At 38.2% G+C, this 27,182-nt stretch overlaps 7 protein-coding genes across 7 annotated transcripts in view; 3 read left to right on the top strand and 4 right to left on the bottom strand.

Annotated features, from left to right (window-relative positions):
* LOC110172416 (septin-9-like) overlaps positions 1-27,182 on the bottom strand; it is a 48,191-nt gene that overhangs the window by 8,699 nt on the left and 12,310 nt on the right. The window lies entirely within an intron of this gene.
* On the top strand, positions 183-4,682 carry nup85 (nucleoporin 85). The gene is made up of 19 exons (XM_020938148.2): positions 183-358; positions 662-752; positions 850-1,006; positions 1,084-1,154; positions 1,254-1,297; positions 1,374-1,443; positions 1,517-1,638; positions 1,726-1,860; positions 2,240-2,362; positions 2,522-2,653; positions 2,739-2,842; positions 2,910-2,993; positions 3,074-3,139; positions 3,223-3,374; positions 3,452-3,569; positions 3,632-3,732; positions 3,985-4,136; positions 4,307-4,408; positions 4,506-4,682. Exons 1-19 carry the CDS (start codon positions 326-328, stop codon positions 4,602-4,604), a joined length of 1,956 nt encoding a protein of 651 aa, XP_020793807.1. The 5' UTR covers positions 183-325; the 3' UTR covers positions 4,605-4,682.
* Positions 4,873-11,740, bottom strand: gga3b (golgi associated, gamma adaptin ear containing, ARF binding protein 3b). The gene is made up of 17 exons (XM_055152919.1): positions 11,594-11,740; positions 10,939-11,023; positions 10,793-10,868; positions 10,633-10,728; positions 10,438-10,561; positions 10,072-10,175; positions 9,916-9,996; positions 9,687-9,824; positions 9,501-9,582; positions 9,212-9,337; positions 7,087-7,332; positions 6,931-7,013; positions 6,736-6,863; positions 6,148-6,422; positions 5,904-6,073; positions 5,720-5,830; positions 4,873-5,631 (listed from the first exon to the last, which is right to left on the bottom strand). Exons 1-17 carry the CDS (start codon positions 11,631-11,633, stop codon positions 5,521-5,523), a joined length of 2,076 nt encoding a protein of 691 aa, XP_055008894.1. The 5' UTR covers positions 11,634-11,740; the 3' UTR covers positions 4,873-5,520.
* Positions 11,794-13,519, top strand: mrps7 (mitochondrial ribosomal protein S7). Its single transcript, XM_055152922.1, has 5 exons — positions 11,794-11,899; positions 12,055-12,246; positions 12,326-12,389; positions 12,462-12,629; positions 13,224-13,519. Exons 1-5 carry the CDS (start codon positions 11,856-11,858, stop codon positions 13,443-13,445), a joined length of 690 nt encoding a protein of 229 aa, XP_055008897.1. The 5' UTR covers positions 11,794-11,855; the 3' UTR covers positions 13,446-13,519.
* Positions 13,757-16,696, bottom strand: mif4gdb (MIF4G domain containing b). Its single transcript, XM_020938574.2, has 6 exons — positions 16,562-16,696; positions 16,053-16,140; positions 15,860-15,969; positions 15,613-15,765; positions 15,443-15,535; positions 13,757-14,825 (listed from the first exon to the last, which is right to left on the bottom strand). The coding sequence occupies exons 2-6, from the start codon at positions 16,129-16,131 to the stop codon at positions 14,604-14,606; spliced, it is 657 nt and encodes a 218-aa protein (XP_020794233.1). The 5' UTR covers positions 16,132-16,140; positions 16,562-16,696; the 3' UTR covers positions 13,757-14,603.
* On the top strand, positions 17,256-19,414 carry slc25a19 (solute carrier family 25 member 19). Its single transcript, XM_020938633.2, has 7 exons — positions 17,256-17,480; positions 17,672-17,831; positions 17,922-18,077; positions 18,154-18,324; positions 18,384-18,564; positions 18,662-18,792; positions 18,868-19,414. Exons 2-7 carry the CDS (start codon positions 17,700-17,702, stop codon positions 19,078-19,080), a joined length of 984 nt encoding a protein of 327 aa, XP_020794292.1. The 5' UTR covers positions 17,256-17,480; positions 17,672-17,699; the 3' UTR covers positions 19,081-19,414.
* Positions 20,043-27,182, bottom strand: part of pitpnc1a (phosphatidylinositol transfer protein cytoplasmic 1a) — a 31,335-nt gene continuing 24,195 nt past the window's right edge. The window contains exons 5-9 of the mRNA XM_020936736.2: positions 24,359-24,430; positions 23,034-23,129; positions 21,452-21,607; positions 21,037-21,100; positions 20,043-20,654 (exon numbers count right to left, since the gene is read on the bottom strand). Coding sequence (XP_020792395.1) covers positions 20,344-20,654; positions 21,037-21,100; positions 21,452-21,607; positions 23,034-23,129; positions 24,359-24,430 — 699 coding nt within the window. The 3' untranslated portion in view covers positions 20,043-20,343. The remainder of the gene's footprint in view (positions 20,655-21,036; positions 21,101-21,451; positions 21,608-23,033; positions 23,130-24,358; positions 24,431-27,182) is intronic.

The raw sequence follows: 27,182 nt of genomic DNA, 5'->3' as shown, positions 1-27,182 counted from the left end.
AAGAGCATTATGAATGTGTGACATTGTGACACAAAATGTTGCCCGCAGTGGTCACATATGTAATATATTAGATCTTGTTTATTGTTTTATGACATAATTTCTATACATTAATATAAGCAAAGAAAGGAACTCTGTCTGTTTTGGTTGAAAATATAACTACAATAAAAAAAATCTTCAGGCATGAGTTGGGCACCAGTTTTGTGCGTCATTGCTTGTGCGCCACGGAGCTTGGACTGAATGGCTGAGGCGCGTAAGCAAGCCATTTCAGTGCTCCTCCGTTTTGAATCACCTTTTCTATTTAACACAGAAATTGCCTTATTTCCACATGGAGGAGGTCGATGTTGAGCCCGCAGTCACTGTAAGTTACTCCGGTCTGTGTCACTGTCTCCAAATCGCCGCGAACATGCTTAGTTGTCTCCATTTACGTTTTCAATGATAGTGTAACGTTGTAGTAGAAACGCTTTTATATGCGTTTTGTTACTTGTGTAAAACAGCTTATTAATACAAATTAGGACCGTTGCTGTAACAATAATTCTTGAATGAAGAAGAAAGTCCTCAAAATGTTAGCTATAACAGAAAGATGAAACATAGAAATATGACCAATCTTCTTGATTTTGCACATTTCAGTCAATAATTTTCTTCCCATGTTTTCCTCCTACAGAATATACCAGCTGCTGGACGGGGCAAACATCTAGGCTTTGCTTGGGGTCCTGGTGACATCCTTGTGTATGAAACTCGCCATCAACCCAAAGGTTTGTTGACACACCCCCTGTAGAGAATATTATTAAATCCCCTTTTGACATAGCATTCAAAAGTGGACATCTTTGAATGCTCTTGTCCTTTATTTAGAAGCCAAAGGTCCAGGATCTCCGTACATTCATGAAGTGCGAAAAGATGAAGACATCTACTCTCCAATTTTACGCAAGCTCTTCAATGAATCACACCATATTTTTGTTGGACTGCAAACTATAAGAGATGAACTACCAACCAAAAACAAGAAACCTCAGTAAGAACATTCACACTGTGTGATTGTTTTCTTGTTTTTATAGTTAATTGTAATGTCCGGCTCCCTTTTCTCCCTAGATTTGTCAGCGTCAGTAAAAATTACAGATCTGTCATACGGGCCTGTATGGAGGAGCTTCAGCAAGTTGCAGGTTTTTTTTTTTCGATCCTTTTTTGTTTGTTTTATCGTATTTTCAGTTTAAGAGGCATTTTACATTTGAGCATTATTTTCTTCCTTTTATTTACAACAGTTTCTTCACAAGATGCTGAAGTTGCATCACAATATGGAGATCAGGTGCATGCTAGTTGATTTATTATTTATTTAGCTGCAGGTGACCATCTCTCTCTAATGTGTAATATTTTGGTGACAGGTGTCGATTCTGTTGGCCATTGAGCTAATTTGGAATTTGTGTGAGGTGCTGTTTATTGATGCTGCTCCTGGTAAGCGATTTCTTCAGTGCCTAAAATATGAGCTAGCACAATACATCACAGCACACTTTCCTTTTGTGAATAGCGGGCTCCTTGTTGCTCCATCTTCTCGACTGGGTTAGATTGCACAAAGCCGACGTTGATGAGAAAACCAGACAAGTTCTGCAAAGTGAGAGTCCAGCTGAACACCACAACTACTGGGATGTGGTATGTAATAATAGCATTACTAATATAATAATGCTACAAAATAATAATTGTTTTAATCTCAAATGTTCTGGTGTGTGTTTGGCACAGGTGCTGAGTTATGTGCTGCAGGGGAGGTTGGAGGAAGCCAGGCAGATGCTGGTGAAGCAGGCCAATATTCAACCGGCTTCCAGGAATATGTACAAGCTAATGGACACCCTACTTAGCAAAATGCCCTTCTATAATGTGAGAATTGTCAGCTCTCCTTTTAATTTTATGCCACAGGAAATTATCTGCTTTACCCTACATTCAGTTTTCTCTTACACATAGCCAAATTCATTACTACACTAAGTTAAAAACAAACACAAACTTTCCATTTGATTTTGCTTATTCATGCTCAATCTAATCTGTTCCTTCCCCCATTTCACTTGGCTCCACTTTTGGACCATTACACGATATGCCTCATTACTGTATGTTTACTGTATGTGTCATTACTGTAGGTTGGTCATGCTGCGATAATCCAATGCCATTTTTAAAGCTGAAGTCACACTTTTACTCTCTTGTACTTAGTCTGTGAGCATAAACATGGTCAAATAAATTGTAACATGATATTTGGGCTTTTTAGCCAAGTGGCACACAGACATTGACAGAATTTGATGTGAAGTGGAGACATTGGCACGAGGAGGTTGACCGATGCCTTCAGGACAACTCCTTTGCCAGCAGCCACCATCTGGAGACTATTTGCAAAGTCAGTTCTTTCAATTGTTTACAGCCATTATTATTATTATTATAAAGCAAAAAATACTGCAGAGTAAACTGTAAACACTTCTAATCCAACATCATTAATACTACAGTTGCAACTAGATTGTGTCTTCAAACATTTACCTTTTTTATTATTTTACTGTAGATTTTAGCAGGAGATGAAGATACTTTGTTGGAGCAGAAGGATTTGCTCAGCACTTGGTATCACTTTTTGGTCACTAGATTGCTTTATTGCCATCCCACTGTCAAGCCCACCGAATTACACTACTATGCACAGGTAAATATATAAAACATCTTCTACTGCAGTACTCATTAATGCTGCCCTATTAACAGTGGTAACATTTTGTTTTTATGTCCTCCAGTCATGTTTGACCATGTTTCTGGAAACGAGTGCCCCAGAACCTCTTGACAGTATCTTATTGGCTGCTTTTGAATTTGACATCCATCAAGTCATTAAAGATTGCAGGTACACATTTTAAGATGAATTATGATCTTTTTTATGAGTTTCTAATTTTATATACTGAATCCCACAGCATTGCCCTGAACAACTGGTGGTTTGTTGCCCATTTGACAGATCTTCTAGATCACTGCAATCTTCTCCAGTCTCACAATCTGCAGTAAGTGTTCATGACTTGAGTGCACAATTTTGGTCTAGAGAAATAATTTTACATTATTATTGTTCTGCCTTTATTTTAAGCTTTGGCTCCAACCTGAGGGAGTTCCTCCTCTTGGAATACGCCTCAGGGCTGTTTACTCATCACAGGTACAAATGTAACTGGTTGTATAGTCAAACATAAGCAGCACTTATTGTATTTTGCCTGACATGATTTTTATGTTGATGTATAGCCTATGGCAGTTGGCTGTGGACTACTTCGACCACTGCCCAGAGTTTGGTCATGTTTATTTGGAGCTGCAGATTGAGCGTGTGCCTTTAGACACTGAACGCAAAGCTCTTAAGGTGCTCAGGATCTGTGAACAGAGGCAAATGTCAGAGCAAGGTAACTCTTTCATATGTCCCATAAACCCTACAAAACGCTCTCACCTGTTTTACTGAACTTATTTTATGTTATTATAGTGCGCAGCATCTGCAAGATCATGGCCATGCGAGCACTAAGGAACAACCGACTGGGTTCTGCACTGTCCTGGAGCATCCGAGCCAAGGATGCTGCTTTTGCTACACTCATTTCAGAGAGGTCTGTTATTATATGTTTAATATGAAACTTGAATTGCACTTTGCTAATACACATTTTTACAGATTCTTGCAGGATTACTGCTCTAAGGGAACATTCTCTGATCTGGATCTGATTGATAATTTGGGACCTGCGATGCTTCTTAGTGACAGACTTACTTTTCTTGGTATGGAAACAAACTATTGTGTACTATGTTTTTGGTCAGAATTTAAAAGCTGGTTGTTTTCTGGTCTTCAGTGTGAGGTTTAAGTACATTTCAGGTCTCATGAGACTCAGACTCACAGGTATTTTTTTTTAAACTGAGATCAGTTTTATGCATATATATGCATGAACATGTGCAAAAGTAAGACTGCTTGCCTTTTTGTTGTTGAAATCCAATTTTTACGTCTGAAACAAAGCATTGTTTTTTTCCTTCAAGGAAAGTACCGGGAGTTTCACAAGCTCTATGAAGAAAAGAGATTCACAGAGGCAGCTAAACTTCTGCTTTCTCTCATGACTGCAAAGATTGCACCTCGAAGCTTCTGGATGACCCTGCTAACTGATGCCCTGCCACTGCTTGAACAGAAAGAAGTATGTTTTTAAAATGAATAGCACATATTGTGATAGTCTTCAGGACAAATTAAAAAACTACAATTAAAGACTAAAAACCTGATTTAATGTATGTTTTTATTAATTTGTCAGGCTTTGTTTTCCCATGTACAGTAGAAGAAAATAATCTAATGTTGTTGTTCATTGCTCAGGTGATCTTTTCAGCTGATCAAACATATGAGCTCATGTGCTGTTTAGAGGAGCTTACGTCTTCTTTAAATAAGACTGCCCCTGGCCCTGATCAGCCCATGCAGGTATCCCCTTTTCTACATATTTTTGCTACAATAAAAATGTGAAGCTTTGTTGTGATATTATTAATCAAATTCTCCAAAACATTTTTTTTTTATTCAGGATGAAGATATTGAAGTGACCAAAGTAGAGCTCCTACGATTGGCTTTAGCCAGAAATCTAGCCTTGGCTATTGTCAAAGAGGGAACAGTTGAGGCATAATGATCATGATAACATGAAAGCGCTTTTTGATATTTTTGTACATATTCAAAAGAAATGTTATTAAAATACTTTTCAAGATTTTGTGTATTTTGAGGTTTTTTTTTTTTTTGAAGGGCCATACAATATTTATATAAAGAATATTTATTTCATGCAGCAAACAAGCAAATTGCACTTTGTACAGATGTGAAACTCCAGACTTCAAAAACTACACTGAGGATGTTCATTTTATACAAAACATGGAACATAACAAATGCACACTTTCACTAGATTTGTTGACAATTTTATCTTCACATTTTATTTTTCCAGTGATTTGTCAAAATACTGCAAAGGAATACCCATAAACACATGATAAATAACGATAACCTTCAACACCTTAATCACTTCAAGGTTGCTAAAAGAAAACACTGATGTGCCTATGTTCCTTCTAAACCTAACCGTTGTTTCTGGGGTGCATTACTGCTAGTAAAAATGGAGCCCACTCATAATACAAAGAGTAGCAATTTTTTTCTTCACCACACCTAAATAAAATCAAGAGAAAGCTATTTTTAACCAGAACCATTTCCATGATCACAGAGTCATCGCTCAGATTTCTTGAGATCGTGAGATAATTAAATCATTGGCTTTCTTGTGCACAAATTCAGTATTAAAACATTTCTAGTTCTTAGTGTTGTTTAACCGTTGACCATATTTAGTCTTAGATGTGTAGAGTAAAAGGTTTTAGTATATTAATTTGTGAAAATCTAAGTCTTCATCAAATAAATTCAGTCCTAAAAATATTCTATGTTGTGTTAGTGCCTTGATGTCCATAATTTCATATAGCTAACAAATTACTGTTGTTAGTAGCAATAAATATGATAAAAATACACAACATAAAGAGGAAATGACACAAAAGCAAATGAACGGTGGTACTACTTTGCTATAGATGACCCCATGTCTCTGGTGGAGGGAACTGATCAACTTCTCCAACTTCATTGCACTGACGGTCTCCAAGTACGAAAGCAAGCTTGTATCGCAGGCGCACCTTATCCTATGAACATAAGCAATCATTTAGTAATCAATATGAAATTTATTTTGAAAGATTGTTAAAACAATTTTGTCAGGAAAGAAATACATACTCTAGATGGATTGGCCAATAACATGATCTGTGTAATGGATGCTGGGGGTAGAATTGGATTAAATGGGGCCAGTTCGGTTCCTGACGGAGGTTGAAGCTTGACTTTCATTGACTGGTGGGAATAAGCAAGGTTGGTGCTAGGCAAATATAAATGTACTTGCTAAAGGACAAAAAGATAAGTTTACCTTTGGTACTGCAGCTTGAAGAACCACATTATGGACAGGGAGTGGGGCAGTATTTAACATGGACACAACCATTACGAGGACATCTAACCTGCCTGGAGGACAGTTGGACGCAAAGTTTATCAAAACACGCACCCCGTCTTTATCATACGCAGTTACAGGGAGCACTTTACCTGATTACAAGAAAATAGAGGGTTAATATTTAAAGCATAAGTTACAGTTAGGTTTATATCAAAGAATTTCTTACTTGGTTTAATTGTTTCTAATGGGACATAAACATTGCTAAGGGAGAAGTCTGCTCCTCTAGCTGGACTGCCCTGAAGTGTAGAGTGACCAGGTGACATGGGCAGAAACTGTGGGAGAAACTGTGGGCTTCCTGGAGCAGAGCTGAGGCTTTGGAACCGGGTCTGGGACAGAGCTGGAGAGCCTGGCATCGTGCTCTTCAGAAGGGAGGCTGAAGATGGAGAGCCTTGTGCGGATACAAAGGAGGGCACAGTAGCTGGCATCACAAAACCACTTCCACTAGAAAGAGTGGATAAAGCGAAGACAAAAAAAAAAAAATAAAGAAATTATAAGAAAATATTTTTAAAAAACATAAGATATTTGTGTCAAAAAAGAAAACGCCAACCTCAGTTTTAATTATAATTTTTGGAAGTTTGCAAAGAGACAAAAGGCGTGCATGCATCTCTGCTTTATTTAACACTCAGCTGGTTAGCATAATTGTGCACAACATTTACCCATAATCTTCACACATCCTGTCTCAGTCCCTTTACAATAACATATGTTTTGTTTGTGAGATAATATCGTGTCCAAAACAATTTAACAATTTTTATACCTATTGTCTGAAAGCCCAACCATGGCCAGGTCTTGTAGGTTATGTAGACTGTGACTGACTTCTGACAGTGCTGGTGCAGGCTGCGAATATGTCCCACTCCCAAACAAATCAGCTCCAGATGCTGGGGTCTGTAAAAGAAGAGCAGTGTCAGGGGGCATTTTAAATTAACCATCCAAGACATATATGTATCAGTACCTGCAGCGAGCTCCACTGCTGGGACACTTCAAATAATTTTGTCTTGGACTGGTTGCTCTGAGAAGTTGGAGGGTCATTCAGACCTAAAAAATTATATACAATTTAAATACAATATACAACTTAACCAAGTATTACCAATAAAATGATTCATATTACCTAGAGACAGAAGCTCATCATCAAGAAGAGACAATGATGCAGAAGCTTTGTCGCGTAACGTGTGACTGGGAGTGCCTGTTCGACTGCCCTGGGCGTCGCCCACTGGTTTTGGGAGAGGAGCGAGTACAGGGACAGGAGGGACCATGGCGTGTGTGGAGAAAGGATTGGGAGGTTGAGAAAGCAGAGCAGCAGGATGAGAAGGGCTCGGAGTGTCGCTTTCACTGAGGTCGATGAGTGTGTCCGTCTCTAAGGGATAAGAAACACATGTAAAAATAAACAAGAAAATGTAATTTGTCCTCATGTACATACAGTCCCTGACAAAAGTCTTGTCACTTATCCATTTTGTAGAAACAAAAGCTTATAACCTGACTTTAAATTAATCGATTGGTTTTAGAAATGTCTCATATGAAAGCTAAAACCCTCCCAAATTATGCTCAATATACTAAAATAAATTTGCTTCACTGAAGAAAGATTGATCATTTAATGAACACAGAAAGGTCAGATTTTGGCAAGACAAAAGTCTTATCGCCTTGTCATATGATGCACCCAATCCTAGATTACAGCCTCACCTGTGATCAGTTACTGATCAATCAATTAGTGGGTGTGTATAAAAAGAACCCAGCACACCAGACCTTCACATCAACTGCAACTTGACCTCTGACAACATGCCTAAGATCCACCCTGAGACCAAAGCGTTAATTATCAAGAGGCTGAAGACCAGATCCACTGCTGAGGTGGCTGACACCTTCAATGTGTCTCAGCGTCAAGTACAAAGAATAAGAAAAAGATCTGAAATGACTGGAGATGTTTTTGACAAGCCCAGGTCCGGCAAACCCCGCAAGACAACTGCTCGAGAGGACCGTTTGTTGATTCGAAAATCCAAGGCCAGCCCCTTTTCCACTGCAGCAGAGCTCCACCAGGCCTGGTCACCTCAAGTCCCTGTGTCAACCAGAACAGTTTGTAGAATTCTGTCTCGAAATGGCCTCCATGGTCGAATCAGTGCACAGAAACCAGCACTAAACAAAAGGCAATTAAAAAAAACGTGTGGCATTTGCCACACCCAGAAAACAGTTAAGTTTGGTGGCGGAAAAATCATGTTCTGGGGTTACATCCAGTATGGGGGGACATTTGCAGGGTGGAAGGCAATACCAATAGCCTAAAATATCAAGAAGTATTAGCTGCCTCTTACATTCCCAACCATAAAAGGGGTCAAATTTTGCAGCAGGATGGTGCTCCATCGCATACTTCTATCTCTACATCAAAGTTTCTCAAGGCGAAGAAGATCAAGGTGCTCCAGGACTGGCCAGCCCAGTCACCAGACATGAACATCATTGAGCATGTCTGGGGTAGAATGAAAGAGGAAGCATGGAAGGCAAAACCAAAGAATCTTGATGAACTCTGGGAGGCATGTAAGACTTTCTTTGCTATTCCTGATGACTTCATCAACAAATTGTATGAATCATTGTCGAACCGCATGGATGCGTCCTTCAAGCTCATGGAAGTCATACAAGATATTAAATATGGATCTCACAGCACCACTACTTAATTCACTGACGTTATGCAACATATTTTTGTATTTTAAGTAAATTATTTGTTCAATTTTCTGTAGGCGACAAAACTTTTGTCTTGCCAAAATCTGACCTTTCTGTGTTTATTAAATTATCAATCTTTTTTCAGTGAAGCAAATTTCTTTTAGTATATTGCATAATTTGGGAGGGTTTTAGCTTTCATATGAGACATTTCTAAAACCAATCGATTAATTTAAAGTCAGGTTATAAGCTTTTGTTTCTACAAAATGGATAAGCGACAAGACTTTTGTCAGGGACTGTATATTATTGCTTTCTCTGTTCCACAATAAAACATTAAACTACCCATCTTACATTTCCTCAATTGCAGATTTCTTAACATGCATTCTTACTGTAAGCATCGACAACCCTTTACAAATCTGATCAGTAACTTGGCCTTATGGCCTCAGTTGCTTGTCTCCATGGAGATAAAATACTAAAATGCCTTATTATGAAACATTCCAGCCAAAACAGGCCCTCCTGCTTTACACAGTAAACCTTAAGTAATAAGTATATATAATTTTTCCTCCTTTTTTGAGAGAAAAGAGAAGCTGTCTCACCATTTTCACAGTGACATGCTTTAGACTGTGGGTCCTCACTGTCTCCATTGATGGGTTGCCCTTCGACAATCTTCTTATAAGAGCTGATGACTCTTGAGAGGTCGTCACTAGCTTGCAGAATGTCACCTTAGAAAAATATGGATAGTTGCATTACACTTTTTTAATGGTTCTGTCTGCTATTCTGTGCTTATAGGCAATGTTTCACCAAAGGTATCCCATGGAATTTATAAATGATGGAAATTTTGATTGAAAAGGCAAAGCCTAATCATTCAAACTATGCATTACAAACCTAAACTTGTGTCATTGTCTTCAGACTCAGTGGCCATTTTGAATGCAGCCCGTCTCAGCTTGTCACACCGCTCATAAAGTTCCTGGGAAACATAATAGGACCATTGTTGCCGTTGTGCATCAGCTGATTTATTTTAGTTCAATTTAACTCCAGAAAATAATTTTTACATTAGTAATACCATCCTACCTTAATGATTTCTTTGTCCGAGTCAGATGAGCTCTCCTTGTTGTAATGGGACAGCATTTCTGTTAACAGCTTCACATTGATACTCACTTCCTCCAAGGTGTGCATTCTACTAGTTACCTTTTGCACACGCACCTCATCCTAAACAATACATTATTTCAGTAATAATATCCACAAACGGCATATTTAAATCAAAGGAATAGTAAAGTAATGAGATTCAAATAATCTATACCTCTTTCACCATGCTTTTAATCAACCTGTTGGCTTCTTGAAGGTCTTCTGGGTTTTTACTACGGAGGAGCTCAGCAAGTAACTGCAAAAAGAACATCACTACTTAGTATATACATACTAGAACAGTTAGTATTTTCACTTTCAATATATTTCTTACTTTGCCCATATCCTCATTATCAAACACTGGATGTTTTGGTCGTGTAGGAGGTGATGGAATTAAAGTTCTGTCTAATGGCAGCTCCGGATCCTGTGTTACAAGACCTAAAATCAAAAAGATAGTCACGGTTCCCACAGTTCCCACATATTAAATAATGTCCACTTCAAACTGATTACCTCCTGTATAGTTTTTATAATGAAATAAATATCTAGTTTAAGCCCAAGGCTCTAAGTCCAAAAGCATACACCAAAAATATTTGTGGTGGAACTCACATTAGATGAAGAAAACATGTGAACCAAAACAACCCAAAATATATATTTTACAAACAGACATAGAATCCTGTCTTAATAATATGTCCATACACACCCTGTCGTTTGAGCGTCTGGTATGCTTCGGCAATCTTGCTTTCATCTGGAAAAGCAACTGTCCAGCTGTACAACATTTCCACAATCTTAGTCTTCACCTTTTCAGGAGCACTGTCACCCATATACTGAAAAGAAAAATGTATATGTAGCTGTAAAATATGTCATTATCAGTTTTTAGATTGCTACCAGGACATACCTTGGGTGACACCACTTTAATTAGCTCATTTAAAAACCTATATTTTCCAACTTCATTATGAAATCTCCTTCCACAGTTTTTGCATGCCTCCAATACCTATAGTGAAGAAAGGTCTTAATTAAACATGTCACAGAGTAACACGGTGTTAAGCATGTCTTACTGTTAAAGCTTGAAGTGCTTCCCATTCCTGTGGTGAATGGATTTTGTGCACAAGAAGCGTTACTGCTATCTGTGGGCTAACAAATGAAACATTTAGTTATTACAGTATTACACTGAAAGGGAGATTGCATTATGTCATAGACATACCCCTCTAGTTCTCTGTTGATTTGATCACAGAAGCCTATGATGTACTCCCAGTCTTCTTGTCTGTTAGTTGGACGAGTGGCTTTATCTGTAATAGACAATATTAAGATAAATATAAATATAAAGCACATGACATGTGGCAGGTGCAGGAGGAAACTTTGTTTTGAAATAAGAAACAAAGATAATGCTTACAGTTTCATGTTAGCTCTGGTTCCAACTGATGTTTTTCCATAAAACAAAAATCTCACTCCTAAACAGGCCAAACAGGCTGCAGAGATGTTTTAGGCATCAGTCTCATGATGTAAGTCTATACCTAAATCCACACACACTTAAATCCTCCTGAAGCGTCCAATAAATTACACTGACTCTATTTTCACACTTATTGTATTGATGTCAGCCAAATCACAAACACAAATAGGTCAAACTAAAGCATATGTGCCTTTAGTGTTGAGCTGCCTCCACGGAGCTGTCAGTGGTGGCTGCTCAAAGCTCTCCACCCATCCTGCCAATAAAAGCCACTGAAAAACTACAGTTTACGAGCTTTTACCGCCGTGTCAGCACCTGCACCCGCGTCCTTACTACGCTTTCTGTGTGACACTGTAAACGCAAACCAGATAACTGTGCACTGTCATTCATAAAAAAGGGTTTAATCACTTACTGAGCCAGGATTCAAGCGACTCCCCTTCCTGGTACGCCATAGCACTGAAAACATTGCGTGATGTCACTGCCGTGTGAGAGCGTTCATTTTTTATTGATCAAAACAAAAACCTGTATTACCTGAATTACATCGCTTATTTGTAATTATAACTTAAATTTATAGCAATACGTTTCGATAATTTTTAACGCTGCATTTTTTTTCTCTATAGGCAGATGCATAGGGTACTATCTTGGGGTCCTAGCTAGTTGCTCACATTTTCAACATGGCTGCCTCCATCACTGGATTATTAAAACCTTGGACTCCGAGGTAAATTTTATTCTTCTGCATCTATCACTGGAAACCCACAATCTCTCCAAATGTTGGCCATATCAGTGCTGCAACTTCAAATAGCACCGCTTAATTTGCCACACATAAACAGTGACTGACGGTGCCGTGTTTCTTGCTCTTCTTATTGTCATTAGGGTGTTGCTGGTGAGATGGAGCAGATATAATCCGTATTATCTGGAGCCAGAGGTGAGGAAAGAAGCCTACAGCCGCCCGGAGACAGAGTTGAGCGCAGAGGAGAAGGAGCAGCGGGATGCGAAAGCCCTCAGGCCGATCAAAGCTGCGACCAGCGGCCTGACCAGCTCAGTGTTTGCTGATCCTGTCATCAGGTTCGACTAAATGTTTGTAGACATGTCAGAAATATTTATAATCGTGAAGCACTAGACTATAATGTGTATTTCTCTGTAGTAAATTCATCAACATGATCATGAAAAATGGAGACAAGATTTTGGCCAGAGAAATTTTGACCAATGTAAGTAAAGCAGACCAGTGTCTGAAACTCTTGCTTGGCCGTCAGGATGCATAACTTTATGTTATCTGACAGACTTTAGAGAATATTAAGAGGAAACAAGTGGAGAAGTATCACAAAGCTCCAGTGGGGAAAAAGGAAGAGATTGAGTGCAACCCTTACACCGTCTTCCACCAGGCGCTGGAGAACTGTAAGCCTGTGGTGGGCCTGGCCAGCATACAGAAAGGTGGAAAATTCTACCAGGTCAGTAACAGTGTGTAGATGTACATAGACATGTACATATAGAGATCTGAGCTAACTTTAACTTCTTGACTTTTTTAAAAAGACAATACAGTAAAGTGTATTTGCCTTGTTGACACGTTTTGGCTGAAAGCTGCAAACTATCTTGAGAACTGTCACCGTTGTTGGTGGTGACATGCCGTATATCAGTTGTTGTTACTTCCTGTAGGTGTGGTCATCCTGACTGACCTGGCAGGTCGCTCAGACTGACCACGCCTCTCGTCTCCCTGTGGTCTCTGGAGGAGGGTGTCCCAGGTGTGTGAAAGGAAGAACGTGCCGTTATCACGGTTCATGCTGTCCGTGCCTCGTTTCCTGAGTTCAGTGGCCTCCCTGATCCAGTGTTTGAACTTGTTTTTCTCTGATCCAGTGACCCATGCCCTGTCTGAATCCATAAAGTGGTTATTTCTTTTATTTCTTTTTAGCAGCCAAAACATGTCACAAGGTGAATACACTTTACTGTTTTGTCTTAAAAAAGAAAGGATCCAAGAAGTTAGAGTACATAAGAAGACAAAATGAACATTTATGGTTTGAGCTAACTTTTTGTTCTGAACCACTCAGGTGCCTGTACCCCTCACTGACAACAGGCGGCGCTTCCTTGCCATGAAGTGGATGATAAATGAATGCAGAGACAACAAGCACAGGCGCACGCACATGTATGAAAAACTTTCACAAGAACTGTTGGCTGCATACACCAAAGAAGGAAATGTTATAAAGAAGAAATATGAACTACACAAAATGGCAGAGTCAAACCGAGCATATGCCCACTATCGCTGGTGGTGAAGTGTTCAATAACAGAGGAGCTTATCAACTTGTAAATACAGTATTTAAAATAAATCAATTGTAATACTTTCTAAGAGTTGATGCACATATGGGTCTTTATAATTGCTGCTCTAGACACAGAGATAACAGGCATACATTGTACAAATACAGGAAAAGAATGGTGGTCACCTCTCAAGGACTGAAGGCAGTTGTGGAACACTTTTGTGTGCTTGCATTTTTGTAGTCAGACAATCAACTAAAACTAATAACTGGAGGCAGATGTGCTAAAAAGTGCAAATATCAGTTTATCTCTACAAAGTACACAAAAAAAATGGGAAAAAATAGATTTATTAGAAACAAAGATAATATACACAACCAAAGCATTGATAAAAATCGCACATTTTCATAAATACAACTTGTAAACTTACAACATAGCCACCACTGGAGTCCTACTTAAAAATGCCTGGAGGAAAGCTTTATACTTTTTGTGTATCAAATTGAAGATTCTCTACATTAGACTGATTGTCAAAATAGACAAATAAAACTATAGTATTTATTGGCAAGTCTATTTTTTGGTCGAATCAACAATTACCAATACCATTTTAAGCACTGCAAAATTAAGGTAGCCAAACATAAAATATACAAAAGTTTTTTTTCTGCAGTTAATTATAGAGCCACCTTCTAGAAACTAGCTATGTTCATTCTCCTATACCTCTTGTGTTATGCATTATGTATGCAAATTTTTATAACAGCAGCAAATCAATTCTGGTAATAATTGAATGGTACTGATTACAGAATAAATAAAAATACATGTTAATCAGAACTGAACTATGCAAAAAGACAGAAATCTAATGTAAATGTTCTAACCAATTTTAATATTACTACATAAAATTAATTCTTTGTAAAGAAATTTGTTCACTGCAATCAAAATTTAAAGCTTAACTATAAAAGTAAACAGTATCTGTAGGAAAAATCTGTTCACTCCTTCCAGATCCAGAGCACCATGTTTTGGTTAAAAAATTAAAAACTAGAAAAACTATTGGTCCTAATACAGATCAAACTAAACAGTATCCTTTGAAACACTTCCTTGAACGTGTTGGCTGGTGAATATCATTGGTCTTACAATCTTTAGCCAGGTCAAAGTTTTACAGATGTTGGAAAACAAGTCCTTCAGCCACGTCAGATTTCACTGTAGTAGTATTTATGAGCGGTACTACTGAGCAACCAGCCTCCAGCTCTGAACTCCAGAATCTCCAATAGCAACAGGCGGGCCATGGATGTGAGCCCCTCTTGGAGCAGAAACCCATCACGCAGCAGGTAAAACAGCTCATCCATGCGCTGACTGTTCATTTTCTCCAACTGTTCTCCAATTCGGTGTAGTTGAAGAACCAGGCAATCGACCTAGACAAAAAGTCAACATTGAAATACATAATGCCATGAAAGATATTGAGTCATAAGGGGTATTAGGGGTACATTTCATGTCCACTTGTATTTACCAAATGCACATGTATTTCCTCAAAGCAATGAGTTTTTACATTGAACCATCAAACGCTCTTTCTACAAAATTAGGGAAACTGATAACATTTATTTTTGCAGAATCATTTTATAGATTATAAATTCACATTTAAAAATTTCACCTAATTTTTCAACCCTAAAATCCATATGAGTAGACAATTGTGACTTATATAACAATCAAAATGTTAGGAAAAAAAGATTTAAATGTTTTCAAACTTTTGTGCCCATTACTTGTATACTGGATACGTTCAAATGTGCTTGTCCAAAAAACATTTGTCAAGTGGGTAACGCCTTGGGTAATCCTTTCTAAAACTGCAATGGTTCACTCTATAGTCACAAACTCAACAATAAAACCTCAGTATTTCTGGAGTGATTTTTGAATAGAGACTGCTCAGGTTTAACCCACTTCTTTGAAAGAATCATCCTGCTTTATAGTGTACTGGTCTAGCTGTGATGTTTGAATGGCAGAAGAACATTTAAAAGAGACCAAAGGAACATATTACCTCTGCCTCATTTGTCAGAGCATCAGGCTGGGCCAACCTCATCAGGCAATCATACACTGGATGCACCAGGGCCACCATTGGCATATTGTTTACCTAAAGGAAAATGCACAGTGAAAGACATTAATCAACCAAATGACAAAATCACCATGGTGATGTGCTCTTTTGCTTACTTTGAGGTAGTCAAATATGTTGCAGATGAAAGTGACATAGCACACCCATTCTTGAACTGAGCGCTTTCTTGTTTCTTCTCTATCCTTGAACTCTTGTTGGAGTCGATTCAAAAGATTCCTCCGAAAATTCCCATTGTTCTGCTTTGACTCTGCCTATATAAAACACAACTAATTGAAACATTTTGCAGACTATGTTGTTGTTTGTAATATGGACAAAATTGCCACATCTCTAAAATAAAACACAAACCTGGACTATAGTGTAACAGATGCGTCCTGCTTCTTTGCTAAAGACCTGATCCTTCATAGACTGGTCCACAATAATATTTGCTACTTTTTCAAGGTTGACAGAACTGGGATCTGAAAAGCAGAAACACACAGGTAGCAGCATACAAGAAAAATAATATACATGGGTAACTGTTAATATTTTTAAATGGAATTACCTTTTAGGGCTGTTTTTAGTAACATCTGTGTATCCAAATCAAATGACTGGATCTTGTATTCCTCAGTGGGGTTCTCCATTATACCAACCTAAACCAAACCGGTTGAATGTAACTTGATACAACATAATAGACATGACACACCTGTTATTGGCTATGATTTTCGCAATTCTCCTTTTCAAATTGGTTACCAAGTGATCACAACTCACAAAAGTGTTTTTTTTGTTTTGTTTTTGTGGTAATAGTAGTATGACAGTAAGCTAGCGTGTTCGATAAGCATAGACCCTGGAGGCTGGGAGGAAACTGTATACAGTGTTTAAGTAAACGCCCATCCAGTTCACCTTATATTTAAAAACATTTACGATTACTTTACGAGCACAAACTACAAAATGTTAGCCACCATAAGTCGATAACTTTATCTTAAAGTTAACGCGGTCCATGCTAAAACAATGAGATACATGCACGATACATAACATTATAGAAATTGAGAAGTTAATACGCCTAATATGTACCTGTTTAGAGAACACGGTGCACTAAATAGTCATTGAAGTGGGTTTTATTATAATCCTCTTCAGGCAAAAGTGTTTAGAGCCCGTGAATGATGCAGGAGAGACGGACGCCTTCGTCGACGGTGTTGAAACACTCAGTGTAACAAAGTGACTCTAGAGCGCCCTCTCGTGGAAAAACTACAGAAACATGAGAGAAAGTGACCACCTCAAACAGAACAAACAGGTTGTTGGTGGGACATGGAGAGACATGGATAGTAAAGTCTATAACACCAGGTGATTTAAAGTTCGTAATGAAAAAAGAGAGTGTTATAAAACAGGTGCCAACATATTACAACCATTTCTGCGAGAAAGAATCAAAGATATTATCATGTATGCAAATCTCACTTTTTATTATTACTGTAGCATCAGTGATGAAGTGAGACATTTTCTAAATAAGTGAGACAAGAGACAACCAGAGGGACAGGCGGTCACCCTAAATCAGTGTGGATAAGAGAAAAGTAGTAAAATAAACTTATAAATGTATCCAGTAATGATAAAAAATCAAGAATGAATGTTTTAACGAAATAAATACTGACTGTATGTAATATTGACTAATTATCTAAATAGATCTACTGTTAGTTTTTACGAAGATAGTGCCCTCTTGTGGTCCTTGTTTGTTACAACAAAAACAAATGAAGACCTCTGGACATAGCTCTGGTCAAAATCAAATCACTTGTCATAAATAATTAGCGTTTCGCCGTTGTTGGGAGAAGAGCAAAAGCGAAAAAGAAAATATCAAGTGTAGAAAATAGTCATTGAGAAAACGAGACTGTGTGAACCGGAAGTTATCGGAGAAGCCGACGGGTGTGTGAGGTTATGTTGCTGCTGAACATGCTGGCCACACTCTGCTGTTGTTTTCAATGACAAGGGCACTGATCATAAGGCAAGTAAAGATTTAGATTCGTATAACCTTAACCAGTACAGAGTCAAATAAAATAAAGTGTTAGATACTAGTTGTAGTGCTGATGTTTATTTTGTTTGCTTAGCTTAGCATGTCCTCTGTGTCATTTTACGTACAACTCGTCAATTTGTCAATTTCAAGTGTATACTGACACTCGACATTTTCATCTTTAGCGACTCTTGCTAAGGCAGAGCCAGTGACATGGTGGGTTATGATCCTCGTGCTAAGGATGCACCTCTGTCCCCAGAGGAGGCTGCCTTGGCTGGGTCAGCTGCCGGCATGGTTACACGAGCTCTTATCAGTCCCTTTGATGTAATTAAAATACGGTTCCAGGTACTGATGCTTTTACAGTGGGTCTAATGGTATGCAGTATTCAAATAATGGTCTATTTATAAACCGCTACATTGTTTGTTGATGTTCTAGCTCCAGATTGAACGAGTGTCATCACAGAAACCTGAGGGCAAGTACAGTGGAATATTTCAGGCCTGTCGCTGCATTTATAAAGAAGAAGGCCTGTCTGCATTTTGGAAAGGGCACATCCCTGCACAGCTTCTGTCTGTTGCGTTTGGGGCTGTACAGGTATCATTCTGTTACACATGTAAATTAAACAGAAGCTAAATCATGCCATGTCTACAAATAACTGTGTGCTGCACAGTTTGCAAGTTTTGAGTTTCTGACGGAGGTGGTCCACAAGACAACATCATATGACAGTCAAACAGCAGGAGTGCACTTTGTGTGTGGAGGCCTGGCTGCCTGCTCTGCCACAGTCTTCTGTCAACCTCTTGACACTTTACGAACTCGATTTGCAGCTCAAGGAGAACCTAAGGTAGGTATATAAAATGCCCATCACGTAACATATTTATGTTTTAACACAATCATTTTCAGATTTACATGAATCTCCGACATGCTGTATTTACAATGTGGCGCTCTGAAGGGGCTCTGACATTTTACCGGGGCCTGTCTCCAACACTCATGGCTGTGTTTCCATATGCTGGTCTGCAGTTCTTTTTCTACAATGTCTTTAAAAAGATGTTAGCTCCTGCCCCTAATGCCAAAAACTCTGGAGGTCAGTGGAGGTTCAGCTCAAACATACAGTATATGGTATAACTTGCACTTTCATGAGATTTAAATGCCATGTGTGTGTATGTATATGTGTTGTTCAGGAAACCTGCAAAGCCTTTTGTCTGGGAGTGGAGCTGGAATGATCAGTAAAACTATCACATACCCCTTTGATCTTTTCAAGAAGAGACTGCAGGTGGGAGGCTTTGAGGAGGCTCGCCTTCGCTTTGGAGAGGTGAGCTATTCTCATTTGAACACTACTTTTTATGCCCTGAAGCTATAGTAAATAATTTGTATTACTTGTGAGCAGGTGCGCACTTATAAAGGCCTGCTGGACTGTACGTCCCAAATTGCCAAAGAAGAAGGCCTCCGAGGATTTTTTAAAGGCCTCTCACCCAGCCTTTTGAAGGCTGCACTATCAACTGGCTTCACCTTTTTTTGGTATGAATTTTTCCTCGATCTAATGCGTGACCTTAAAGAAAGACGGATAAATAGGATCCCCCAAGATCCAAAGCAAAGATAGTCTTGAAAAATGGCAAAATCACACACACAGTAGAGACTTTCTCTATTCCTTGGACACACTTGAGACTTTTTATATACATTATATTGACATCATTATGTTTACATGTAACACTTGGAGAGGATAATGTTATATTTATTTTGTCCTGACACATATAATGTATTTTACTAAGGTTTTATTATTTATATTTCATGCTATGGTTTGTTCTGTTTTTTTTTGTTTGTTTTTTTTTTTTCTTTTTTTTTAACGGGAACTTCTTTTAACTCCAAAATGTTCTTCCTCATTTAACTTTGTCCAACATTGCTATATTTGACTTTGTTTTGTTAATAAACTCACAAATGAAAGTTGTAATTTTCATATTGCTTAAGTGACACACACAAGTCAGATACCTTAAATATGAATTCATGTGCAGTTTCTTACTATGTTTCAGTACTTTCAGTACATTTATGGAAAAGTACAATGAAAAAAAAACACACATAATGAGATGGATCAAATAAAATATATTTAAATAAAATAGCATAGTTAATTCTGCCAACTAACATTTGAGACAGTAGCATTTACCTTTATTTCAGTTTGATGACAATTTACATAACATACAGTATTTACATAAACATAAGATGACACGTGCTGAGAGCATTGGAAGATACTAGTGACATGGAAGTGACTGAGCACAATCTAAGTAAAGCTCACCAGAACAGAGAAGATTATTTCACATGCACTGAAGCCCAAGCCATGCAGCTATTCTAGTCATTTATACAGTACAGACATTGGTCAAAACATTCAAAACACAAGGGGACAGCATTACCGCAATAAGTTACTAATATATCTCACAACTGCCTACATACTGTTTATTTACACCAATACACTAACCTCACAGCTCACTTCCAAACTCTACTCAACATACACTATATATACCATTTATTTAAATAGATAGATCAGATAAAGGATAAGATAAATGTGTGGAACTAGTAGGAATGTAAACTATTGTTGAATTTATGCAGCAAAAACTCTCTGATGATTTCTGTGGAAGAACCTCTCCTCTATAGGTTGCGTGCCTCATCAGCTTTCAGACAGCAGTATCTGGCATGTATCAGCGTCACCGGCATGTCTTCTGGAGCGCGGGGGGAGCTAGGATCACCAGGGCAGTGAAAAGTCTGCTTCACCGGAGCTGGCAGAGGGGCGTTTAGGAGATGTGCTGTGCAGTCATCCTCCTCTGATCCACGGGACATTTAGAGATACAACACTGGCTTGGTCACCCGCCTGTTCTCATTCGGGCTGTGGACTGGAATTCCACGAGAAAAAACTGGGTAGCTTAAAAAGGGAGTCCCGCCGTCCTGGATCAGGCAGGGTCAAAGTCTCAGGTGCTGACTTCTTCCTGGGTCGCTCTTTGGGGACAGAGAGGAAATCGGGTGCTTCGGTGGTGAGGGGTGTGGAGGGAGCGCTGTTGGGACCATTGCGGGAGTTCATTGGTAATGGGGTCTCGGTAATGGAGATGGCTGGAGGGAATGAGCCAATTTTTTGGTTTGTGGCTTCTTGTGTGGCTCGTTCATACTCACGGACCTCTTCCATGGTCATATCTGTTAGACATTACGTATACAATATCAGATCATTTTAATAAACTAATTAATTATAACTGTGCATGCATGTAAATGTTTCTCAATTTGTCCTTCAAGTGATTTATGTTAATATGTTGATTTATGTCAACATATTATTCAGACACAAATCTGCAAATATAATAAATAATACATATAATTAAACAGCAGCCTTTGAAAGGGCAGGACAAAAATCCATCAAGTCAGAATAAATAGAACTTTATCAAACCAAAACTGCTGACATCAGATCATTTACAAAGTTTCTGGTTGGTACTATGATGAAAAAGAGGTGGATCAATATCTTGTAAATAACACATGACATGTTATTTTCTATAAAAAAAATACTGAAATACTGATTAGGACTCACCTATCCACTCATCAATCCAGGCGAAGGCTTGCCTGTGTCCTAACAGCAACACATCTCGAATCACCTGGGGACATAAAACACAGTAATATACTTAAAACAATGAATGAAGCACAAGCTCATACATTAAAAAAAGATGGGATAAGAATTATGCTTGGTAAAACTGCTATCAGCTCATAAATGCTTCTTTGATCACCATTAGGGAGATGTGATTAATATGAGTCATGCTTAGATTCTGAGTGAGTAATAACTTGGCATGTGTGGATGGGCTCTAGGCAAAACAAACAGGGGCAGTCAACACCCGGGACAGATGCTGTGAAGGAGATAAGATTTTGGAAATGAGAAAAATGTGCTACTACAGTGTAAGTACATGGAGCAGTTTGAACCAAGCAGATGGAGCTGAAACTTTCTTGCTGACCTTGTGTACAAACTGTTCCACCCGAGTTTGTAATCCCCACACTTCAAACTTGACCGTGACGAGTTTGTAGGAACACATGATGGGGTCCTGGGTGTCCATCCATCCCTCTGGAAGCAAACCGCGCTCAGTCTTTTTGGACTTGAAATAACGCAGATCCTAAAATAAGAAAAGAAAGTTTTACATTTCCCAAAAGAAACAAATATACTTAAATGACAGCAATTAAGTAGAACACATTTTTGCTATGTTTTAAGAACTGCACATTTAATTTAGCCAGTGATTTTTGCGTTATTGTGCTTTAATACAGTCTTTGCTCTTAATAAACAGTATAGGTTTCATTTCATTTCACTTAATTCTTTGTTGTAAAAGGGAAACTGCAAGTCATTTAAGTTCAGATTTTTTGGGTACACTCACTTTCTACTCCAGTTCGCAACCTTTCAGTGAATTTTAGTGTGTATCCATGAAAAATAAAAGTCATATGCTGCAATAACCACTCTAAGAAGACTAATTATGTCTTCAGCCTCATTTGTCTTATTGTCATCCGCCTTGTGTCAGAGGGAGATGGACATCCTGCTGTGCATACACTCTGGCACAGGAGGTGAATGTGGACTGATAGGACTGGGACCGTCTGCGATGCTGTCAGAGGGGGATCAGAGGTGGCAAATGCTATTTCCTATTTGATCTGTGGGCATATGAGCAATTTCATGTTGTGCAGTGGAAGTGAAAGAAAGTAATTTACTATAAAATTAACATGTTTGAACTGCAGTGACACTTGTGCATTAAGAAACGAGAACCAAATATGAATACACTTGCATAATAACTAAATAGATTATAATTAAGCTTTGTAAACATCCCAAGATCCTTTGATTATATTGTTTACTCTTCTGAATAAATTATCAAAGCTTTATGTGGTTGCTCATCTGTTACAAATAAACAATTATTTCAGCTTATGCTACTTTTGACCCATAGGTTTGTTTTGCGTCTGTCTTCTCTTTAATCATGTTTCATAACTGGATAATCAACATTAAACCCATTCATTACCACATTCACATTTTACACCGTGTTCAATCTTTTTCCTATTTGTGTTTTCTATTTATATCTTTCCCCGGGGTGTTTACACATTTGCTTTTCTGTCAGTATAAATTTACATGAGCAGTTGTAGCTGAGTTGTAGCTGTGCTGTTTTCCCCTTGGCCTGTACTTCAGACTATTCTTGGCGGTGCGCGTGTATTAGCAGACCATAAAACGCCCCGCTGGGAGTTGGGCATGTGTCAATACTGCACCACCACTGCTGAGCTGTCATGACCCCTTATGACTATTAATAACTTCTCTTTTTATGACCATCTCACTCTGATAAATGGTGGCCTGCTGCTCAAATACAAACGTTCAATCATGCCTACACCTCTTGCAGTTTGTAAACAGGCTTTTTTCTCTGTCACTATCTTAGGAGACAAGCAGTGTGCTGGTGGTCACAAGCAACCTCCCAATTAATGTGCTTGTATTTGCAGAAACAATGCCTTCCCTCTTCTCCTTTTTTTTCCTTTAAAGAATTTGTTTTTACACACAAAGCCCTGGTGACCTCTGACCTCTGCCTCTTTGTAGTGGCGCTCCGGGACCTCGTCGTAAGCAATATCCACGACGCACACTTCGGTTTCCTCCTCTCTGGGCTCCCCGCCAAAGATCTGTGCAAAGGTGATGTATGAAGATGGCTTGATCAATAATGCATAGGACAGGTCGACAAATAGGAGCAGGGAGAGAGGAGACGTTTTGCCTTGACGGTAAATAAAAGAGATGGGTGAGGGTCAGAATAATACTTTTATTACACATACACTTGAATGTGTAAATGCACCTGGGAGACTAGCTCTCCTCCAAGGTCTAACTGTGTAAATATAAATGCTGAACCAAAGGCAAACACAACACATGGAGATAAGAGGGGGAGCGATGCGTTTTTCATAATGAATTAATTGAATAAATGCAACTTGAGTGTAAAAACAACCACTTGAACCGTTACTCACTTTGAAAACACCCGACTTGTTACTTACTACATACAATTGTGGCCATCTGTGGACCAACTCAAATGTGATTTTCTCAAGCTTACACTGGGGGGAGCTGTGGTTGTTTTATTTTAGGCATTGACTCAAAACAATCTTGCGTAACACTCACTGCCTGACTGTAGTATATAGCTGTAAGTACAGCAGTGATTAAATTAAACTGAAATACACTCTTATTCATGCAGTTAGTGTGAATGTCATTTACATCAATGTCATTAAATGCATACAGATGTTTTGTTGGTACATCTAATTCATGAAATATGAACATAAAAATCATATATGTGCGCATTTGACATGTGTATAGCATGGACTAAAATGAAAAATATCACTCTTGGAACAAAATGATTTGGGTAATTATGCAACTTGAACATTTTTAGCTTATTACTAGACTAAAGTCCAAGTCTGAATCTTACCAATAATACCCAAGATCTTAAACAGCTTTTTATATATTTTATGTTTTATTGCTGTGATTATAAAGCTTTATGGCAATGGTTTAATGAAAAAAAAAGAAGAAATTATTACTGCATGCATAACGAGGCACCTTTTAAACACAGAATTCACACAGGATTCCATAGGCAACCCCTTCAAAGGTGTGTTCACGCACGTATAGCTGGTAATAAAATGCTAATAAATGTAAATGGCACCTTTTTCTGTAACCCCCCGAATGCTGTGATAAGAGCAGCCAGATCGTCAAGGTGGGAAGAACAGAGACACAGAGACAGGCAGCTGTGTGAATCAAATGAACATCAGCTGCAGCAGCTCTCCTTTGACAGATTTCAACCTGTTCTCTGTCAATCCTATCACAAAGCTCCACAAAGCTCCACATAGCTCCATATAGCTCCATATAGCACCATACTCACATGGTCATTGTTGCCTTTGTTGTCTTCATACTTAGTTTCGATGTGGATGGAGAACTTGGGCAGAAAGGAGCACTGTGGAGGAGAACAAGACAGGATTAACCTCTGGTCTTAAAGTTGCTTTCTTCACTAATTGGCCATTATATTATGACTTCTTTGCATTTGTAAGTGGGTTGGATTCATAAGGCAACACACATGTTTGTCCTAAATAATAATACGCAAACCAACAAACAAAACATACAAACTGACTTCAGAACAAGTCCAAATCTTGTCAAATATAAAATCAAATTTAAAAAAGTCAAAATCTTGTCTATTATAAATTAATCTCATACAGTCTACAGTTTAAAGGTCCCATCCCATATTACACCAAACGTGACTTTTGCAAGCTTTAAGCCACGTTATGCTTGTCACCTTATCACAAACATACCTGGAGTTATGTTTTGTTTCATTCACATGTGTTTGTGTAACCCTTTATTATTAGTCTGTACGTCTCTAAAACTCAATTGTCCTGTTTCACCTTGTGATGTCATGAAACGGAGTTTTTTAGATACCTTTCAGACCTGAAATAATCCAAATGACTCTAGTGCGGTTGTCTGAAGTTTAAAAACACAGCGGAGCATTTCCTGTACAACCACATGGCATCATCAACGTGTGTGAATGAAACAAAGCACAATTCCAGGTATGTTTTTGATGAGGAAACAACATTATGACACAGATCAGAAAATAGCATAATATGAACAGAAGCCACATCATTCACATTTGTCTGCTGTGAAATTGGATTAAAACTTGTGTAATTATTAATCAGCCTACAAAGGAAAGAGGGTTACATAAGCGCTTGAGTCTGGACGTGTTAGTGTGTTAGTAGCAGCAGGAGAAATACAACAGAAGGGATCAATCTTAGCCTGCGGCACTGAGCTGTAGGGCCACTGCCAGCTCACTGGGGGTGCATAAGAGAAAGTGAAAAATACGTTTGGCTGCAGGAGAGCAGTGATAAATTCTGTCTAAAGAAGAAGTGTGCCGTGGGTTTGAACAAACTGGAACAAGGATAGCGCTAATCCCCAGCTTAATTACCAGATTGCCAGAGATTTATATCAAAATTCAGGCTAAATGTATTTGAATAGCAAAAGACGAATTCATTATTGGTTAAAATATTGTATAAATAAAAAAAATAAAAAAAACATTGACTTATACATATAGGCTTAACGTGGGGCTGTAGAGATTAAAGGAAGACTCGATTGATTAAAGACATGGCTGTGCATCGATTCATTGACTAAAAGAGAGCTGACGTGGCTCAGGAAAGAGCTTTCAAAATTAATAGGATCTAGACAATAAATACAGATAAGCGCTTGTAAACAGCATTTTCTTAAAAGGCAGGTTAAAAATGTAGATTTAACTGTCTAGTCAGTCATCCCTAAATCCCAGCTAACTCAGTCTGTGCCTGCTGTGGTTCATATAAATCCTTATAAATAATTAGTAAACAATTTTATTCAGCCATAGTTAGTAGTACAGCAAGATTAATGATGATCAAAACAAAAACGCAACTTGAATGAAGTAGAAAACTGCAAGTCCAGTTATTAAGGCAACATAATATCCTTGTTTTATTATGCATAACCCTGTAGTAAGCTTAGACCATTGCAAACATGTTTTTTGTATTAGTTTAGAGGCTCAAATGACATTTCTCTCTCTTAATGTGTTTAAAATGTGTGTGCTGAACAGAATCCTATTTAACTTTGAGTCGCAAATCTAATCACAACCAATGCTTGTCATATTTTTCTTCCAAAACTGCATTATTATTTCCCTTCTTGGTAAACAATGAATAAAAATGAACTAAAATCATGTTTGAATACTGTATGTGTGAGTGATTATGTCCAGAGACATCAGCCTTATTACACAACACATCAAGGTCATTTGAGACTATGTCGTTTATTGCTGAACTGACATTTTAACTTGTGATAATTTCAGATTTCTTTTTGTCATCCTCTTGATTTTTTAGAATGGTCATATTGATGTATGGGTGATTATATCGATACACAAATGTCAGGTCAATCACGTCAAATGCCATGATTCTTTTTTTGCAGTGATGGAAGAAGTACTTCATTTTGTTAGTTAAGTAAAAGTACAGATACCAAAGCAAAATAAATATTCAAGAAAAAGTATCACATCAAAAATCTATTTGAGTAAAGTATTTCAAGTGTAAAAATATACTTAAGAGTGAAAAGTAAAAATATAGATCATTACAGCTTACATATTCATTCTCCTTATATGACTTTGTGCCTAAATACAACATTCTGAAAAAAATGTGTAGTGTTTTGATGCTAAGCTATAGATAAAGACGCCATATTGATGACCCCTGAATGTCTTTAAAATTACCCCACATCGATGTTTTGCACATACAGTCAAAACAAATTAAAATAATTCTCCCTGAATAGCTTTGATCCTACTTCACTAAATGTTCCTGTCCACATGGGGATGAGTGGTTGGGCCGATGATTAAACTGCATTGATGTTTCCTTACCTATACCTCATGTGGGTTAATGGTCTCCTGATGTCCTGCAGAGAATCATTAGTGCCTGTTCTCAGCAATACTCAATTAGCCAGTTTTAGCCACAAGCTAAGCACAAGGGATTTTGAGTCTGTATTGACATGTGGTGTTTGACTGGGGCATAATTGTGCCGAAGCAGCTCTATAACCACAAAGCCAAGACAAACAAAGGATTATTGTATATTTGCAATGATATGAAGACTATAGAGGTCAGCTTATTGGGGGTTGTCAAAGGTCATTGCACATCTCATATATTCAAACCAAAATATAAGGTAAAAAATGAAATA

The sequence above is a fragment of the Boleophthalmus pectinirostris genome, unplaced genomic scaffold (assembly GCF_026225935.1).
Source record: "Boleophthalmus pectinirostris isolate CB_2022bp ecotype Guang Dong unplaced genomic scaffold, ASM2622593v1 HiC_scaffold_17, whole genome shotgun sequence".
NCBI lineage: Eukaryota > Metazoa > Chordata > Actinopteri > Gobiiformes > Gobiidae > Boleophthalmus > Boleophthalmus pectinirostris.
Note: the sequence above shows the minus strand (reverse complement) of the source record. Positions and strands in the feature narration are given on the sequence as shown.

Coding starts and splice junctions, on each gene's coding strand:
- nup85 (XM_020938148.2), top strand. CDS start 326: ATGGAGGAGGTCGATGTTGAGCCCGCAGTCACT. Junction 753..849: donor AACTCGCCATCAACCCAAAG/GTTTGTTGACAC, acceptor TCCTTTATTTAG/AAGCCAAAGGTCCAGGATCT. Junction 1,639..1,725: donor ACCACAACTACTGGGATGTG/GTATGTAATAAT, acceptor TGTTTGGCACAG/GTGCTGAGTTATGTGCTGCA.
- gga3b (XM_055152919.1), bottom strand. CDS start 11,633: ATGGCGTACCAGGAAGGGGAGTCGCTTGAATCCTGGCTCA. Junction 10,729..10,792: donor AAGCACTTCAAGCTTTAACA/GTAAGACATGCT, acceptor TCTTCACTATAG/GTATTGGAGGCATGCAAAAA. Junction 5,831..5,903: donor TTCAAGCTGCAGTACCAAAG/GTAAACTTATCT, acceptor TATTCCCACCAG/TCAATGAAAGTCAAGCTTCA.
- mrps7 (XM_055152922.1), top strand. CDS start 11,856: ATGGCTGCCTCCATCACTGGATTATTAAAACCTTGGACTCCGAG. Junction 12,247..12,325: donor TTTGCTGATCCTGTCATCAG/GTTCGACTAAAT, acceptor ATTTCTCTGTAG/TAAATTCATCAACATGATCA. Junction 12,390..12,461: donor CCAGAGAAATTTTGACCAAT/GTAAGTAAAGCA, acceptor GTTATCTGACAG/ACTTTAGAGAATATTAAGAG.
- mif4gdb (XM_020938574.2), bottom strand. CDS start 16,131: ATGGAGAACCCCACTGAGGAATACAAGATCCAGTCATTTGATTTGGAT. Junction 15,970..16,052: donor ACTAAAAACAGCCCTAAAAG/GTAATTCCATTT, acceptor TCTGCTTTTCAG/ATCCCAGTTCTGTCAACCTT. Junction 14,826..15,442: donor CTCTGACAAATGAGGCAGAG/GTAATATGTTCC, acceptor CTTTTTGTCTAG/GTCGATTGCCTGGTTCTTCA.
- slc25a19 (XM_020938633.2), top strand. CDS start 17,700: ATGGTGGGTTATGATCCTCGTGCTAAGGATGCACCTCTGTCCCCAGAG. Junction 18,565..18,661: donor TAATGCCAAAAACTCTGGAG/GTCAGTGGAGGT, acceptor TGTGTTGTTCAG/GAAACCTGCAAAGCCTTTTG. Junction 18,793..18,867: donor CTCGCCTTCGCTTTGGAGAG/GTGAGCTATTCT, acceptor ACTTGTGAGCAG/GTGCGCACTTATAAAGGCCT.